The sequence below is a fragment of the Ctenocephalides felis genome, unplaced genomic scaffold, assembly GCF_003426905.1.
Source record: "Ctenocephalides felis isolate EL2017-DRISC unplaced genomic scaffold, ASM342690v1 CF-g0.4_SCAFFOLD_01170, whole genome shotgun sequence".
Lineage (NCBI taxonomy): Eukaryota > Metazoa > Arthropoda > Insecta > Siphonaptera > Pulicidae > Ctenocephalides > Ctenocephalides felis.
This window is the reverse complement of record NW_020537324.1, coordinates 32,380,477-32,399,251: the sequence shown is the minus strand read 5'-3', so window position 1 is coordinate 32,399,251 and position 18,775 is coordinate 32,380,477. Positions and strand designations below refer to the sequence as shown.

General features: G+C 30.4%; 1 protein-coding gene across 1 annotated transcript in view; it reads left to right on the top strand.

Annotated features, from left to right (window-relative positions):
- The window catches only part of LOC113367096, a 33,805-nt gene that overhangs the window by 2,397 nt on the left and 12,633 nt on the right, over window positions 1-18,775 (top strand). Inside the window, exons 2-10 of the mRNA XM_026608724.1 lie at window positions 371-473; window positions 3,382-3,514; window positions 9,214-9,327; window positions 10,987-11,141; window positions 12,773-12,928; window positions 13,011-13,127; window positions 14,590-14,815; window positions 17,634-17,797; window positions 18,088-18,237. Coding sequence (XP_026464509.1) covers window positions 371-473; window positions 3,382-3,514; window positions 9,214-9,327; window positions 10,987-11,141; window positions 12,773-12,928; window positions 13,011-13,127; window positions 14,590-14,815; window positions 17,634-17,797; window positions 18,088-18,237 — 1,318 coding nt within the window. The remainder of the gene's footprint in view (window positions 1-370; window positions 474-3,381; window positions 3,515-9,213; window positions 9,328-10,986; window positions 11,142-12,772; window positions 12,929-13,010; window positions 13,128-14,589; window positions 14,816-17,633; window positions 17,798-18,087; window positions 18,238-18,775) is intronic.

Genomic DNA, 18,775 nt, shown 5'->3' with positions numbered 1-18,775 from the left:
ACGTTTTTTTTTAGGCCTATAATACACAGTTTCAGAATGACTTGAAATTTTTTTTTGCCAGTGTTGGTGGAAAATCGAATGTTTTGCAGAAAAGCAAATTGGAGGTTTTGCAGAAAATGGGCCAATAATTTTTTTTAGATAGTGTTAACAGAGTGTAACGAAATTATTTTTTAATTCTTATTTTTTATCGTTATTTTTATCTTATAATTGGTGAAAAGTTAAATATTTTTACCTCCATTCAGGCCAACGACGATACCAAACCTACTGTAAGTTTTTGAACTTTTTTTTTATAATATTATTGTTGCTTTATGGTGAGGTAGATAAAATTCTCTTAATTTTGAAATTTGTTAGCAATTTGTTAATTATGTAGGTTTTCCCACTGGGTCGGTGGTAAGAACTTTGATCTTTCAACCAGGAGGCTCCACTTTCGATGCCCACCTTGGACCGCTGGATGTCAAGCAGTACTCATACAGGTTGCATTTTACTTGACAATAAAGATAGATATATAATTCTAAGTAAAAATAGCTCTTTCCCGGTTGGTTTATCAAGTTATAAATAACATCATAATTAGACAAATTGTAATAATGTATCAAATTTATACAGATACAGACATGGTGAAAAAGAATATTTATCACAATAGCTCATAGAAGTGTTAAGTTCTAATTGATGCTCAAAAAATATGTAAAATATTATGAGTTCCAGTGAAGTTTAGTTCAGATTTATTTATTAACTTTTCGTAGGGTAAGTTACAGCGAAATAGCGAAAAAATCGAAAATGAAAAATTTTGTATATCTTTTTGTAGATATAGAAAAATTGGATATATGTGTGTATAGTATGTATGTATGTTTGGATACAATTTTTTGTCCATAATTTTGATAATCTGATGGGTCAACCGATTTGAATGATTCAAAGAACATTTGATTCCTATTAATGGGTAGACGTGCTAATTACTATCCGAAGGAGAAGTTTGTTTTCATCAAAAAATCCGACTCGCCAATTTTATGCTTTCTCGACGTTCCAAGCCATTCTGAATCGAATGAGACCGAATTTGGAAAAAGTATGTGTTTGTGTGAGTATGAACAGATTTTTTGCCGTAAATCGACGTTTTCTCCAAAACGGCTGGACCGATTTCAAAAGTTTAAAAGCCATTTGATGTATCTCTGTGAGGACTAGCGTTTCTGAGTCCTTTGTGCGACGATCGGCCTGGCCGTTTCTCTGTAAATCGCAGAAATGTGAAAAAAAATTCGTCCACATTTTAGCCCACAATTCTGATTCGATTTTGAAAATTTAGAAACCGTTCGATTGGTTAGAAATCGTCCTGATTAGTTTTTGGTAAAGATCGGCCGGGCTGTTTTCTTGTAATAAAGTTAAAAAAAAAAATCGACGATCAGTCTTGTAGATCAGTGTGAAATATTACGGCCTAACGACAAGTCGTTTAATTTTAAAAATTCTTCAAAGTTTGCAAAAATTACTATCATTTTTTAGCATTTGTCAAAATTAGATCTTTGATCGACATTTTCTCAAAAACGCCTGAATCGATTTCAGAAATTTAAAAGCCATTTGATGTATCTCAATGAGGACTATCACAAAAAATGTTTCACTTTTCGTCCACATCTTAGCTCATAGTACCGAATCAATTTTAAATAATCAAAAACTGTTTGAAAGATATTAGTTGGGTATGATACAAGGCAAAATACCAATACCAACTAGTTAGATTTTGGCCAAGGCATACGGTGGAAAAAGTGCGAAAAATGGCAACACAGTTTTTGAGAGAACAGGGCGCCCGGTTTGCTTGATTGTGCATGGTGGTGCATGGCATCGTGCCTCAAGGCAAATTACTGGTACTTCCTGTACAATTTTTTTTGAAAAACTTTGAAAAAAAATTGAGGTTTTTGTAAATTTTGAAATTTCTGAAAGAAACTGACTTAAAAAATTTGATTTTTTTTAATATTTTGAATTTTTCTGAAATTTTTTTTCAATGCAGTTTTAGAGAAGAAATATCAATGCGCGTAAATGCCGGATCGCAGTCTAACGGATAAACATTACCCAGAACCCATAGAAATGTATACAATATTGGTACTTATTACTAAAATCTCTATAAAATATCTAATAATTTGATATGCATATGTCTAATGATATTTTTGTATCAGGATTTAACAAAGTTTAACCATTAAACGGCGTTGCGGCGTCTACGCGCTTAGAAATTCCGATTGCTTTGAAAAAAATGTCAAAATTTTCAAAAAAATTTAATATACAAAAAAATATTTTTTTTTTCAAAAAAGTCAAGTTCCAGCAACTTGCCTTAACTTCCGTAGGGTAAGTTACATTTATTTATTTATTTATTTATAGTTTTTGCACAAAATCAAAAATGAATTTTTTTCTTTACTTTTCAGAGTTTTCTGAACATGTTGGCATACCTTAGAAAAAATGTATGTATGTGTGTTAGTGTGTATATGTATTTCCATATTCAAAATTTCGTCGACGATTTCGCATCCACGAATCAACCGATTTAAATAATTTCAAAAAACATTTTATATTGGCGAAATGAAGAACAGGTAAAATTTTTGTGAATACAAGTCCATCGTCTACGGAGATCCAATAAAAAAGGTAAAAAAATAATGCCATTTGGCGGTCAAAAATGATCATTAGATATATGTACATTGTATTATCAGATATTTTATTAAGATTATAATAATAAATACTAATTTTGTACATTTATATGGGTTCCGTACCAATGTTTACACGTTAGACGACTACGTGGCGTTTACGCGCTTTGATATAACGGTTCTAAATCTATGTAGTACAATTGCTTCAAAAAGACTCAAAACTTAAAAAAAAAATACAAAAAAATCGAATTTTTTCAAAGTTTTCTTTTTAATTTGGTTTTCGGTACGGGAAGCTTCAATAATTTGCTTTAAATACTAGTTAAATAGTAACAAACGTTTTACTAGTTTATTTTGAAGCTTTTCCATTATGTCCTTTTAGGACAGAAGTTTAATATGAAGAGCATCATCTAAATCGCTACAATATAGTTGCTTGCGTGCACTTAATCGGATATCGGATTGTTAGGTCGATGTTGCTAAAAGACTACGACTATGAATTGATTCCCTAATATCATAATATTGAAATCAATTTCCATTTTTTTTTTGAGAGGTTACAGTACGGCAGTTCTCCCCAGGCAACGGCGAAAGGACGCCTTGTCCATGCGCAGTGGGTTTGTTTATACGCGTGCTTTCAGCTCTATTTATAACTCTAACCTAAGCAGGGAAAAAAGAACTATAATTTAATATTAAGTATTTGAAAAATCTTTTATATTTGCGATGTCTCTATCAAAATATGATTTGTGTATTTACTTTTCACATGTGAGCTTTTTCAATTCAGTGCTGTTCTAAAGTTTTGCGCAAAGCTGCGGATCTGTCGAACAGGTTTTCCAAGGTTTTCCAACATGGCCGACAGGGTGACAGATGGAAATACCGAAGAAGACTGGCGGATATTCGATTTGTTATGCAAAGACGTGAGTAATTATGTCGTAAACATTGAAACGTGTTTGCTGAATGTCATTCAATGTAGTATTTTGACATTATTTTGATGCAAACATGAACTATTGAAAACAACACTAAACTATGTTATTTTACGGAATAGAACTGATTAGTTTCCGTATCAAATGTGCAAAAAAAGTGTCAACTTAATTCTCTTCGATTTTGTGAAACAATTAGCAGTGATTCATCATGGTATGTCACAGTTTTATTAAATACTCATTTTTAATACTTGATTTATGATATAACTTTATTTCTAAGGTGTTAGTATTATGTCAATATACTTGTTTGCTGCGTGACCTAATTTTAGAAGCAATGCAATTGCGTGTAAAATTATATTGTTTTGCTCCGAATTGCAATACGTTGCTTAAATTGTTAATGTTTTAAAATAATTGATAAAACTTAAATACACAACAAATATCTAAAACAAAATTAATCAAACAATCTTAATACTGCTGATAGTGGATATATTGCATTCGTATATCAAAGCTCACTACATAGAAAGCTCAACTTTCTCATACAAATACAAAGCGTCTAAAAATAAATTTTGATAATGATCTTTTCGCTGAATTGAAATAGACAATATTTATTTTTACATCATAAAAATATTGCGATTATTTTGTGTATACAAACAATCTGTTAGAACTATGTGTCAAAGAACCTTGACAAAAAGTAATTAAATACAATTCTAACAAATCTTATTCAATTAACTCATTAGCGGTTTAATGTTTTTGAATATTGCTTGATCGGATAATTATAGTCTATTTGTAAATATCAATATTTTTCCAATTTAAATTGTTTTTTTCTGAAGTGCTTTTATGGGTTTCTTAGATAAAACACTCTTGTAAAATTAAAAATAACAAGAAAAAAATGATGCTAAGGCAGTATTTTCCATTCATTTAAATTTTTATATTTTAAATTATTTCTATATTTTTTTTTGCTTTTATTCATACATTTTAAAAATTGTTTTGGTATCCAAAGTAAATAAATATGTATAGCGTTTTGTCCAGCATTTTTTATTACCTCGAAGAAGTTTGTTTTTGGTAGAAAATCTCATTTGCTTAATTTATTTTCTTGAGGTTTTAAGTCATTCTGAATCGTTTGGCGCCAAAAAATAGAACTAGCTGTAAGTGGAATTCTGTCTTAAGGCAATTAAGGCATCGTGCCTTAAGGCAAATTGCTGAAACTTCCCGTACCAAAAAATATTCTTTTTTTAAAAACGATTAACATTTTTGAAACAATTTTCGAAAAAATAAGATTTGTGAGAAACTATAAATTCGACAAAAAATTACTTTTTTTTGAAAAAAAAAAAATTAAAAAAATTTTTTTTTTTCTTTTAATTTTTTTTTTTAAAAACAAAATGTTTTCTTTATTTTGACATATTTTGCAAGATCTAAACTTTTTTTCAAAGCAATCGTACTGCTTTAACTGCATAAAGAAGAAATATCAAAGCGCGTAAGCGCCGCGTCGCCGTCTAACGCGTAAACATTGGTACGGAACCTATAGGAATGTAAACCAAATTTATACTTATTGTTAACTCTATAAAATATCTGATAATTTGATGTGCATATGTCTAATGATCATTTTTGACCGCCAAATGGCATTTTTTTTTTACTTTTTTTATTAGATTTCCGAAACCGGTAGACCTGCCTTTATGAAAATTTCATCGGTTGTTCACCTTGTCAATACAAGTAAAATGTTTTTTGAATTAACAAAATCGGACGCTCCGTTCTCTTAAAAACTGAGTTACCGTTTTCGGCACTTTTTGCCCCGTATCTTCGGAACGGCTAGACCGGCTAATCAGCACGTCTCCTTATTAATACGAATCGAATGCTGTTTGAATTATTCAAATCGGTTGATCTGTGTTCCCGAAATCGTCGACGAAAATTTGTATCCGCACATACATACACACACGCACACACACACACACATACACACACACACACACACATGCATCCATTTTTTCTAAGGTATGCCAAAATATTCAGAAACCTTTGAAACGTCGAGAAATGCAAAAATTTTCATTTTCGAATTTTTTGCGATTACTATAACTTGCCCTACGGGAAGTTAAAAAGTGTGTGTGAGCAGATGTAGAAATTGTATGACATTTGTATGAAAGAAAAAATTTTCAAAAAAATTCAAAGATTCAAAAAATTCCAATTTTCGAATTTTTTTATTATTTTCTGAAAAAAGCTTAATTTTGAAAATTTTCAATAAATATCATAATTAAAAAAATCGATTTCTTACAAAAATTTGGAGATATTTCAAAATTTTCAAACAAAAACGAATATTTTCAAATAATTATCCAAATTCTCAAGAAATTTAATAAAAAGTTTTTTTAAAAAAAAATTTAAAAAATTTCAAACTTCTAAAAAAATTTCAAAAATTTGAAAAAAAATCTAAATTATCAAAAAATCAAATTTAAAAAAAATGAACAAATTTCTTATATATACAAAGTTGTTTGTAGAATACGCTCGTCGCCCAATTTAATAGCCACTTATAAGTTTACAGTATGTACTTATTATAAATGATCTATTTGAAATTATTCAAAAGAATTATTGATTATTTTCATTTCTCGAGTGTTTAATTACAGTACGGCAAGTTCCAGCAATTTGCCTCAAGGCGCGATGCCATGCGCTTCACTAGTTAACTTCCCATAGTAGGGCAAGTTATAGTAATCGCAAAACAATCGAAAATGAAACTTTTTATACCTATATCTTTACGTTTCAAAGGTTTCTCAATATTTTGGCATACCTTAGAAAAAATGGATGTATGTGTGTTTGTATGTATGTGTGTGCGTGTGTGTGTGCGGATACAAATTTTCGTCGACGATTTCGGGAACACCGATTAACCGATTTGAATAATTCAAAAAACATTCGATTTGTATTGATAAGGAGACGTGCTGATTAGTTTTTGACAAAGGCAGGTCTAGCCGTTCCGAAGATACGGGGCGAAAAGTGCCAAAAATGGTACCTCAGTTTTTAAGAGAACGGAGCCTCCGATTTTAATAATTCAAAAAACATTTTACTTGTATTGACAAGATGAAGAATTTATCAAATTTTCATGAAGGCGGTTTTGGAGATCTAATGAAAAAGTAAAAATAAAATGCCATTTGGCGGTCAAAAATGATCATTAGACATATGCACATAAAATTATCAGATATTTTATAGAGATTTTAACAATAAGTATAAATTTTTGTCAAATTTATAGTTTCTTAAAAATCTAGTTTCTTCGAAGTAAATTTTTTGCAAAAATTTTAATCGTTTTTAAAAAAATAATAATTGTTGGTACGGGAAGTTCCAGCAATTTGCTTTAAGGCACGATTCCATGCGCCCCACTAGTTTTTCAAATAAATAAGCACTCTGCTTAAAACATAAAAACTACTCAAGAAGTTCAAAGTATAAAATATAAATACTTAAATCTTTTATAGAATCATTGTGCCTTAAGGTAAAATTGCATCGAAGCTCAGAATACATCCCCTGCGGTATTAGTATTACTAGGCGATCTCGCGAACTTTATTTTTGTGTTACGGTAGTATTTCATAAACGCTAGTCATGCAACCGAGCGGAGTAACCGATTCGAGCTTGCAAGCGAACGAGCTTTCGGATCATCCGGATATTTATATAAGTTTTCCATACAATCCTAGTAAGAATCCTAAACGCTTTTGCGCAAATCATGTCTCTAAATGTATCGGTTGTAGATATATTGTAATCCGGATATAGTATTGGAATTGTTGTGCTCATGTAAATTATTGGTTTTCCGTACATTCACTCTGTTTTATTTTCATTTCATCTAAAGTGGTGAGGTTGCAGAATTATAATTGGTGGAAAACTATGTTTTGAGTGTTTACATGTATATACCAGTATTGTGAACGAACTTGTTGTTATTACACTATTTTATTCGACAATATTTTAAAATAGATGAAAATGACATATAACGTATATATGAATAATTAAGTGAGATAATTATCTCTAAGTGAGACAAAAAAAAAGAATTAGAAACTTAGTGAAAGTTCTCGAATGCAAATACAAGTCAAGATATAAGACTTTTCAATTGCTTAATAAAAATTACTTAAGGTATTTATAGTATGTAATTGTTTTAACAAACAATAATTTTGTTGCTACGTATTAACTATATTTTGATTGAAAAATATATATGAATAAATCTTGCGCGGCATAATATCATTCAAAGATTGTCTAGAACTTCAAAAACTAAACTTGCCTCAAATAGTTTTTTATGTGCTCTTAAAAAAATAATAATACTACTGAATATTACAGTACAATATTACAGATGACATTAAATTGGACACCGAAACATATAGATAGTAAAAATGTTTTAAAGTCGATTTTAAAGAAAGAAGGAGATTGTATAGATCTACTTGATATTGTGCTCTCCACGAATTTATCCAAATTCAAACTCATCGATTTTATTATAAAAGTTGGCCTATTTTCTTAAATTGATAATTTTTTCTTAAACTTCATAATAAATTATCAAATTATTTCAACCGAAATTATTTCATTTTGTGTTATACTACGTCTAAAAAATAAGGTGATCTAAACACAACCTTAAAAATATAGCAACATAACCTGATTTAATAAAAAATATCAATGTATTTATATATGTATATCATTGTATTTATAGTCTTATTTACATCATTGGATGAGTTTGAATGCAATGGGAATTTTTATTTTTGTCACTTTTAATATCATTTGATAGAATGCGCTATATTACAAAAAAAAAAATTATAACATTTTCTTTTATACTACGTCTAAAAAATAAGGTGATAAATTATCTGACAAATTAACGACCATATAAAATCTTTGAAAAAAGTAGATCATCAATAAAGTTCAATTATTTTGGATGTTGTTTGAGTGGTCTTATAATATATTTGATAGATAGAAAGAATCTGAACACATGAAAAATACAAGCAAAGAATTATATATACAGAAAGTAAGATTTAAAAAAATTTCGTGCATTACTAAACAAAACGATAAACCAACCTACTGACGAAAACTTATTAATTTTCTAAGTCTTACATTGCAATAATACAATAATTAGCACGACGAAAATAAAATGGCGCGATAAAAAGATATAATTTATTTCATTCAATTTTGTTTACAATTTGTGTTATGATACAAACTTTAAAGTAACTAAAAAAAGGATAACTTAAAAAAAAAACAATTAATTGATCGCGAAACAAAAAAATAAAATATAATGTTAATTAATAATTAACTATTATTAGTTAATTAATAATAATTATATATATAACAATCAAACTTAAAAAAATCAAATTTATTAAAAAATTAAAAGTAATGTAATACAAAACAAATTGAATTAATTGTAATTTCATACGTAAATATATATTGATTCAATTTTTATTGCTTTGCTTATTAGTAGTACAAGAGAATAAATAGAATTTGACTCTATTATTAATATGTTATTAATCATAAATTTATAGTAAATTCAAATAATAGATTAAAGTACCATAAACAAAATCCCTTCGGCGATACTTTTGATCTCACATGTGCGTTCAAACAATTTTGATTGATTTTCAAATTCGTTGTGGCGAATTGATTGACAGAATATGTGCAATAAATAACTTTTATCCTCTGATTTGTATGACCTAGATAACCACGGTAACCTGGTATTTTGTTTGTCAATCTATTTTTGTATTCAGCAAGCCCTTGGAGAGGAACGGGAATCGCACCACTGTCCCGTGGAAGAGGAGGTCACTTTGTTAAGGGAGGAACTCGCGGGCGCAGAGTACAACAGGGACCGACTACAAAACGAGGTATTTTTGAGTAGATCTTAAAAGCACTTTGTAATATATTTTAGATTATTATTGGCAAAATAATCGGCGATTTTTAAATGCTTTAATTCATGCCATCATATTGTTGATATTTCAATTTAAAATTACGACCAGCCAAAAGCACTACGTCTAACATTTTTATAGCATATGAAATTATTCAATCATATATATATTGTACTATTAAAAGCAAACCATCTACATAATCTACAATAATTACAACATTACAACAAATAATACACATTAAACAAGCTATACTTGTAAGGGATCGTTCAAGTATTACGTAAGCAGATTTATCACAATTATTTACCCCCATCACCCTCCCCTTTGTCAGCAAAAGTAAGCAAAATTTCTTACCCAAAATAAGAAAAATAAGCAATTCAATAACTCCCCGCCCACCTATAGTGCTTACGTATAGTTACCTTAATACTTGTTCGGCCCCTAAAGTACAGTAATATTTCACGCTAATTCGTCATTGTTGAAATATGTTTTTTGCTATTTTTTAAATATTTGTCATCTGGTCTTTTCTACCACACAGGCGAGGTAAAAAGTGCCAGCCAAGGGATAAAAAGGTTAATCATTTTATTTTTATTTTTATCCTTTACACTCGCGAATTGCGGAATTTACATGTATTTTGCCGTCAGAGCGGCGTCATCCGAATTGAAAGGGTTATAGTAGTTTTATGGAATAATAGCTGTATTATTTATACAATGGGATGCGTGAAGCAGGGAGAAAATTAAAAATTATAATCTAAATAAAGGTTTAGGTGGTCCTTCTTAACCTAACCACTTGTTAGCCATTCTACGGTTTTTATAAAATAAACTATTAAATCTATCTTAAAAATAACAATTTACTAAAATAACGTATTCTTAGAAATTATATTCAGATATCGTACTCTGAACAACAGTGCTCTAAATAAAAAAAAACTATCAAGGAAAAAATACTTCAAAATGTGCTAAAAATTTGTCAATGTGGCCGTTTATCTCTTGATACCGATGTCGCTTGATTGTGGGCAATGGCTGGTTAACACCTTATTTGCAATCGACTTTAAAAAGTACCACATTTTTTTCTTTTTTGAAATGATAGTAGTAGACCTACTTTACCCGCAGACCTTCATGCCCTGCTTTACTCTATATACACTATATATAAAGTATTAAATATGCTCAATTTTGTTTGTTGAAATATTGGTAGAAATATTCAATTGGAAAAAAATATGTTTTTCATGATACGTTTTGCATCATACAAAATCAAATTGATTTTGTATCATGGTGCATTTACAAAAAATGAATTTAAATACAATGTAAGATATACTAATACGGGTCAAATATTTAGCAATAGCAAAAATAAATTTTTAATAATACTTTATTATATAAAAAATCATATAGCGTAATACCCATTCAAAACGTCTCTGTTTATTTCAAACATGTAAAAATTAGTACCATAATAATTCTTATTATTTTTAAATGTAATTGATTTTATATATATTTAATACATTCTAATTAAGTCTAAGTTTTTACTGGCATTAGGATTCGCTTTTATATATGCCTTATAATTTATGTCATATGTTAATTTAAATAACTGCAATAACTTATAATTACTACGCATTTTTATGAGATTTCACTCATATTGTGCATTAGTTAACAGAAATGAGAGGAAATATGTGTGCGCGCGAACAGCGCATGACGGAGTTGCAACTAGAGTTGGATCGACTCCGGGAGCAGAGCTGCAGGCAAAGTGCCGCCCTCAGCTCCACCAGACAAAGGCTTCAAGATGCTGAAGCCAGGGAGAGGGCTCTTCAAGTAGGTTAAATATAACGAAAAAAATATTTGTTACGGCAATACCTGAAGTTAAATTTGCCAAGTTTTTTATGCCACGAAGTTCAAAACATTTTTCAAACTTATTATTTTTTATATTTTTCACCAATTATTTTTATTTATTCATTTGAAGCATTCTAATGTTTTCGTCTAATCATAATCTATACAATTTTGTCTAATCAATAATACAATTAAAATAAAACATATTTTGATAAATTGCTTTTTTCACTTGATTTTTCAATCATCTCGTCTACTTATGAGTATGACACGATGCTTTGAAGCTTCTATTCTAGTAATTGATTATTATTTTCATATGACTATATTCTATAAAATTTGCAACTCAAATTTACGTATAAATTTTTCAAAATTTGAACGAAAGACCTTATACTGTAGAATAAGGTCTATGTTTTGAACTCGAAAGACCTTGTCATCAATTTGATCAGTTACATTTGAATATCACCGAAGAAAATTGTTTAGAAGTTTAATCAATTAATTATTTTTGATTTATAAAATTGTTATGATGGAACAATTATTATAATTTTCAATGATTAATATTATTCGATGATTTATGCAATTTAAAAAGAATTAGAAGAAATTATTTATAACTTATTAACATAAAATTCTTATAGAATCTTCATATAATAACTAGCAAACCCGACGAACTCCGTTTCGTCACCAGATGGTTTCCTGAGAAAGATGAAGAAATTTTTTGTTTGTTTTATATTTGAAAAGGAAACATTCGATTTTATTACACAACAGTAATGAATTTATTTCGATTACAAAAATGAAGTGATTGTTAGTTGAACTTCTCTAAGTAAAGGAAAGTGAATCCGCGTATTATCCGTTACATTGAAGTGCTCTTTGGTAAACCACATTTTTTGTTTTGTGGTCTGACGTTAACACAAACAAAGCGGATGGTTTCCCAACTCGTAAACAGGCAACGTATAACTGCCCATGTGAAAAACAATGAATTTCTGAATAATCTATTTGAAATCGCAATTTTGAAACCGCAAACACTAAGCGATTGGCCTTGCGGCTTGTTAATTGTCATTGCGAACGCAAGGCGAACTGGAAATTGCTATCGTTTGAAGTCAAACGGAAGACCAGTCGGAATCATTGGTATGTCACCAAATCGCCAACAATTTTTGATCGAATGGTGAAATTCAGTGCGTGTACATCATTATTGTTTGCGGCAAGAATTGCTCGTTGACTTAACCAAGCATAATTGTGGTAATTCTCACTAATGTCATTACTCGAATTTTTAATTACGGTGCGTGAAGTTCGAGCAATTTGCATTAAGGCACGATACCATGCACCACTAATGTTCTTAGCTATAAACCTTGCGGGGCCCAAGACCTTTCCAACGAATGCAAAATTGTCGAAATCGGTTCGTGTGTTCTGGAGTTATTTCGTCAGGAAGTAAAACGCGACTTATTTTTATATATATGTAGATAATAAATCATCAGGCGGGGAATAAATTGTATTGTCCTGCATGGAAAACAATCTTCATTAACACAAAAATTTCCAAAAGAGAATTCAAGTAAAATTTGATAATTATAATGTTAAGTATTTTTAGATGTATTATGTTTTGATTTCTATCTATATTATTCTAACAGGTTAGATCGGAAATGGCACAACAAACCTTGCAAAGAGAGCTACGCCAGCTGGAAGATCGAGTGCGCTGTCTGGAGAAACGAAATAGATGTTTAGAAAACCAATTGACTGAAGAAGAGCGCTGCAGGGACTGTACGAAATTGCAGAATGATGATTTTGTAAGCATTTTCGAATTAAATTGAATATAATTAATTCACATATTGCTGTTAATAAAATTAATTTATTATAAATATTTTTCAGATGCGTCGACTAGCGATGGCACTAGATATAGATGAACGATGTGACACTGCAACTCCAGATGCGTTACTTCAGAAAGCGGGTGATGTAGTTCAAGAGTTATCGCGATTGAAGTGCAAGGTAATTGCAAGAATATATAAAAAAGAGTTTTTATTTGATACTTAATAATGGTATGTAATGTCTACCAAAAATTTTTAGCACAATCGAAGATTTTATATTTGGCAAAATGGTCGAAAAAAATCGAATCATATCTTATTGTAATTATTATTAAGATTATTCGTCCGTTTATGGACTTGTAAGTACTAAAACTCGGAATGACATAAAACTCTATATGGAACAATTTAGTATACTTTTTCTTTTCGATCTGAGGTTTATAAATAGGTTTATCTATTTATTTCGATGATGTTACAATGATATGTTCATTGTAATCGTTGTAATATCTTAATCATGATTATCACTTTAAGTAAGGTGACCATACGTCCCGGTTTGGTCGCGACAATCTCGAATTTTCGCCTTGTGTCCCGGGTTTTTCTCAAAGCAATATTTATCCAGGAATTTTATCTTTTGTCCCGGATTGTCCCGGATTTCCGAAAAGTACTTGATGATAAAATTACAACTGCCCATAAAATATCTGAAAAAGATATATACGAGTACGCTTATATACAACAATACTTTATGAATGAGAAATTTTCTTAATAGAAAATTCCAAAGGCGGGTTAAAATAGCCTCTTACATTAATATAGTTACATAATTTCGAACATCACATTACATATAAATAGTTTCAAACTTTAATTTACAATTTTAATAGCAAAAAAATATATAGATCGAAAAATATAAGATGTAGCATATAATTCAATAATAAAGTTTAACTAAAAGTCAGTTATTAAAATAAAAAACCATTGATTTATTTAAAATAACTGATTTCTATTGTAGTTAGTAAATAGTAGTTAATCATATTTAAGATTTTCAGCATGAAGCGCCCTTCTCCCCGGTCCTGGATAAGCATAACTTAATGTTGACGTCTCGGTTTTGATGAAAAAATATAGTCACATAACTTTAAGTGGTGTGGTAAACTTGATGCCCATTTTATAGCTTCCAATTTCTTTATTTTTTCATACTACATTCGGCTCTAGTTAACAATAATTCATACTATGTGCGTTTAATTTTTAAATTTTCGTGTATGTAGTCCAGTCATTATAGTAACTTCACCGCGGAATTTGAGGTACCCAGCTGTAAGTTTGTGAAATAGCTGAAATAGCATCCTAAAACTGCCTCAAACCTACATATGGTAAGGTGTACGTCCCATCATATGTAGGTTTTGAGACAACTTTTAGGGTGCTATTTTAGGGTATTTACAGACTTACAGCTGGGTATCTCAAATTCCGAGATTTTCACCTAATTTAAGCTTAAATGACTGGATTAATACGAAATATATAGAAGAGCAATATAGTTTGTGTTCTAACTATTCAAAATTATCTCTAAATTGAAAGATATGATACGTAGATATTCTCAACTGCGTATAGACATTATTAAATATGTATCGTTTCACATAAAAAAACTGCAGTGGCATTGCATATTTCAGTATAACAGTACTGCTGATGCTCTCGCGACGTGCGAAGCCGATGCACGTGCCATGCGAGATGGTCTTCAGCGGGCTGCTGCGGAGCGCGAGGGTCTGGTCAGGCAGAACGGATGCAGGGAAATAGAGGCGACCAGGCTCAGGGAATCGCTCGATGCCAAAATACACGAACTGCAAGCATCGAAGGAACGATTGAACGACAGCGAAGCACATGCTGAAACACTTAGAAGTGAGTGTATAAAATTACACATATTTGCGTTGAAATCTATTTTTTTTATTTTTTTTATTTTACTTGCTTTACGAAATGTGATGTATAAACATATACATATATTCATGGGGGGCAAACATAGAACAAATGACCTTTTTATCGTATTAGTATTCCGCTCCTGCGAAAGAGGGTTTTACTGTTCCCAAATTCAAAACTAACGTCGTTTTTCGGCCAACGCGTACATCAAACTCGCAGGACTATTGACGGTGCTCCTCGATAACGAACGAATACTTTAGGAAAACAAAAGAATTAATAATAATTTTCAATATGGCGAAGTGTCACGTACCACACTGTCAAAAAAGTGTTGAATTAAATACAGTTCGTAAAGATAAAAAATTCTAGCAGGGTACTAACAAAAGCCGAATGGGTTAAGAAACTGGGCTGTAAAGCTATAGATGATTTGAGGCACGTTTGAAACAAAAAGAAACAAAGAGAAAGTGATTCCAGAATTTTATTATTTACTAGCCGGCCCGACAGACTTCGTCCTGTCAAAAAAAATTGTAATGTGGCGGTGTTTTGGGCCTACCTTTTTTCTATTCTTTGCAAAAAATTATCCTGAACAGAACCGTCACCCTGGTAATAATTCGGTGTGAATTAAAAATAATTAAATAAAACACTATAATCATTTAAAAGTAAGTAATTTTAATAATGAAAATCATAATTCAAAAATCAGTTCAATTTTCATTGTAGTGCTTTGTGATAAACGATGTTTTTTGTTTGATTACCTGGCGCATAGACAAACAAATCTGATGGTTTTCCAATACGGAAACAAACAACATACAATTTTCCATGTGAGAAACATGGGTTTTCTAAATTAATACCACAAACACTTAATGATACCATAAACGCACTGGAAACGCATTGGGATGCATGGTGCGAGAAGAACCTCTGCTTTATACTATCATTTGAATATAGTTGGTCGATATTTCGCAACATTCTAATTGCCGATCCAACATTTAATTGAAGATTGTGAGGTGACAATCCTAGCAAATCCAGCGATTTTCAAAACTCCGGTGGATCGTCTTGGTTAGTTGCCGAATCAACTGATTCGCCTGTAATTTTTTTAATTAATTTACATCAATGTTTTTGGCTACCAATATAGCTTGATTAATAGAAAGATATTTCTATGTTTATATAAATATATTCAAAATTAGATTATCAAAAACTACACAAAATGTCATGACATAGATCATTGTTTTTTTTACAAATTGCGTTGCCTACTCGATTAAAGAAGCAAAGGGCTGTTTTTAGGGTTTTCCCGGCAATTATTAGTTTTTTTCTCGCCGTAACAACCATCCTTGGACTTCAACGAACATTTTAAAAAAAGAATTGGCCAAATTGGTCCAGGCGTTGTTGAGTTATGCGCTTACCAACACATTTTGCGATCCATTTTTATATATAAGATATAGCACAAATTTTAATCAAGATCCATTGCAGATTTTTTGGAAGAATAAGGGTCGGAGATGTTCAATTTTCTGAATTCTTTATATTGTTTGTTGTTAATAACTGGTGCAATACTGTGAAACGATTTTTCTCAGGAAAATATATAAATGAAAATGAACAGGACCCCATGAAAAAGTAGCTCTCGAAAAGTACGAGAAAAGTCTCAAGGCCAATAAAACTCGACTGAGGCAGAAAAAACCCGTACATTTTTCTGCGAATGTTAGAAAATCTTGTCTATTTATTAATAATTGTATTTTATTTAAATTATGTAAATATCTTGTATTGATATATTTTATTATTTATATTTAATTATTGCTTAAATATTAATTTTATTTTATTTTTAAAAATGTTAACAAAAAAAGACATTTTTCTAATTTTATTTACTCATCTTAATTTTAAACTAGTGGTGTATGGCACCGTGCTTTGGCACGGCTGGAACTTCCCGCACCCTAATGAAATATTCGAGAAATATTAAAAGTTTTCAAATAGATTATTATAATTATTTGAAGAAGAACTTTAGCTAGAATTAGAATTAAAATGCGAATTATTTTTTGATATTCAAAATATTTTTTTAAGGAAAAAATAAAATAAAAAAATTTTTTTTTACCCTAAAGCAATCGTTTCGTCAACACAAGCGGAAAGTTTTTTTAATCATTTAAATTGGATGCTTAGTTCACTCAAAAACTGCACATTTAGTTCGACCTGCCTTTGCCAAAATCTAATAACCATTTTTCTCCATCATTACGAATCGAATGTTTTTTGGATCGTTCAAATTGGTTGATCCGTTCTCTTAAAAACTGACATTTTTACACTTTTTGCTCTATATCTTCGTAGTCGGTGGGCGTGCCTTTGCCAAAAAGTAATCAGCACATCTCCCTGTCAATAGGAGTCGATTGTTTTTTTAAATTTTTAAATCAGTTCATCCATACGCCTGAAATCGTCGACAAAAAATTGTCTCCACACATACACACACACATACATACATACACAGATACGCACACATACACGCGCATCATTTTTTTCTGAGGTATGCCAAAATGTTCAGAAACCTCTGAAACGTGAAGATATGTAAAAATTTTCATTTTCGATTTTTGACCCATTACTAATAAGTCGCCATATGGAAAGTTAATATATGTGATATATTTTTATTAATTCATTTTGAATGAAAAAAAGGCCCTCATTTTATGAATAAATTTTATTAATAAATGGGCGAGATAAATTCATGATTGAGAATACTGTTTTATTTGTAGGTCTTATAATTCTATATTGTGTCTTGAGTGTTTGGAAAAAAAATAGCAAAAAATGCTGCAATTAGCACAATAAATATTCTTTTCAGCTGATCTTCAAACAGTGGAAGAACGACTAAGTCGTCTCCAAGTCGAACACCAAAGTCTACTTCAATGCATTTGGCAGGGATTGGGAGGTCGCGGCGAGTGGAAAGAATGCGCTATCAAGGATCGAATACGTGAAATTATGACACAAAATCAAGAGCTGACAATGGTTAGTAAAGTACAAACAAAGGCCATTCTGGAAGACATAATAAATAAGTGACAGTGAAATTTAAATTAAATAAATAGAACATTGCCTTGATTATGGAGTCTCAGTCGATATGATTACTTGGCTATGTCTTTTTGATTGATGGCTTTACCAGGCAATGCTGATATTGTTGGATTTGTGTCAAATTGTATGTCTTGTCCTAGTCTTATCCATTCCATGCAACTATTAATTCATGCCATTTAATATAATATTATCAATATTTAAATAATAACTTTATTTTATTCATTAACTAGCAAGCAGAATCTTGTCGCGAAAAATTATCAATGGAGCATTCTCGTGCTTGTGATCTGCAGGAAAATGCAGCATGCAGGGAGCGCGCTCACGAGGCAAAAGTTATTCAATTGCAGGGAGAAATTGATTTACTCCGAAGGGAACATGTCACGGTAAAAAGTTATAAGATTTTAATTATCATGCAGAACATTTCTAGATCGTAGTATTTATCGTTTTGCGTTTTTCTTCGTGTTTTGCATGTCGCATACCCAATATAGACAACTTTTTTTTGTGGACCTGTGCAATTAATAAATTCATCTACTATACGTTTTATATTTACAAAAGCTCTTAGCTTAATGTTTGTGAATATCTTTATTCTTTGGTATTCAACCGCGAAATGCTAGATCATTATATATCATTCACTTAAAGCCACCATTAGTAATATTAAAATAACTTTATATTTTTCATGTACTATGCTTAATTAGGTTAATAACTCATAAAAACTAATAATATTTGATATGAAATGAAGTTAAGAAGATAAGAATGGTTGCACCATTTTTTTATATCAATGCCACCATTTTATTTGACAAATTTAGCGCAGCAGACGAAATAGGCTTGTAAATATATCAGTTTATACATGTAATTGTAATTAACAATAATTTGCTATGTATTTGCTAGTCTGTAATATTACAAAGATAATGAATGATATCA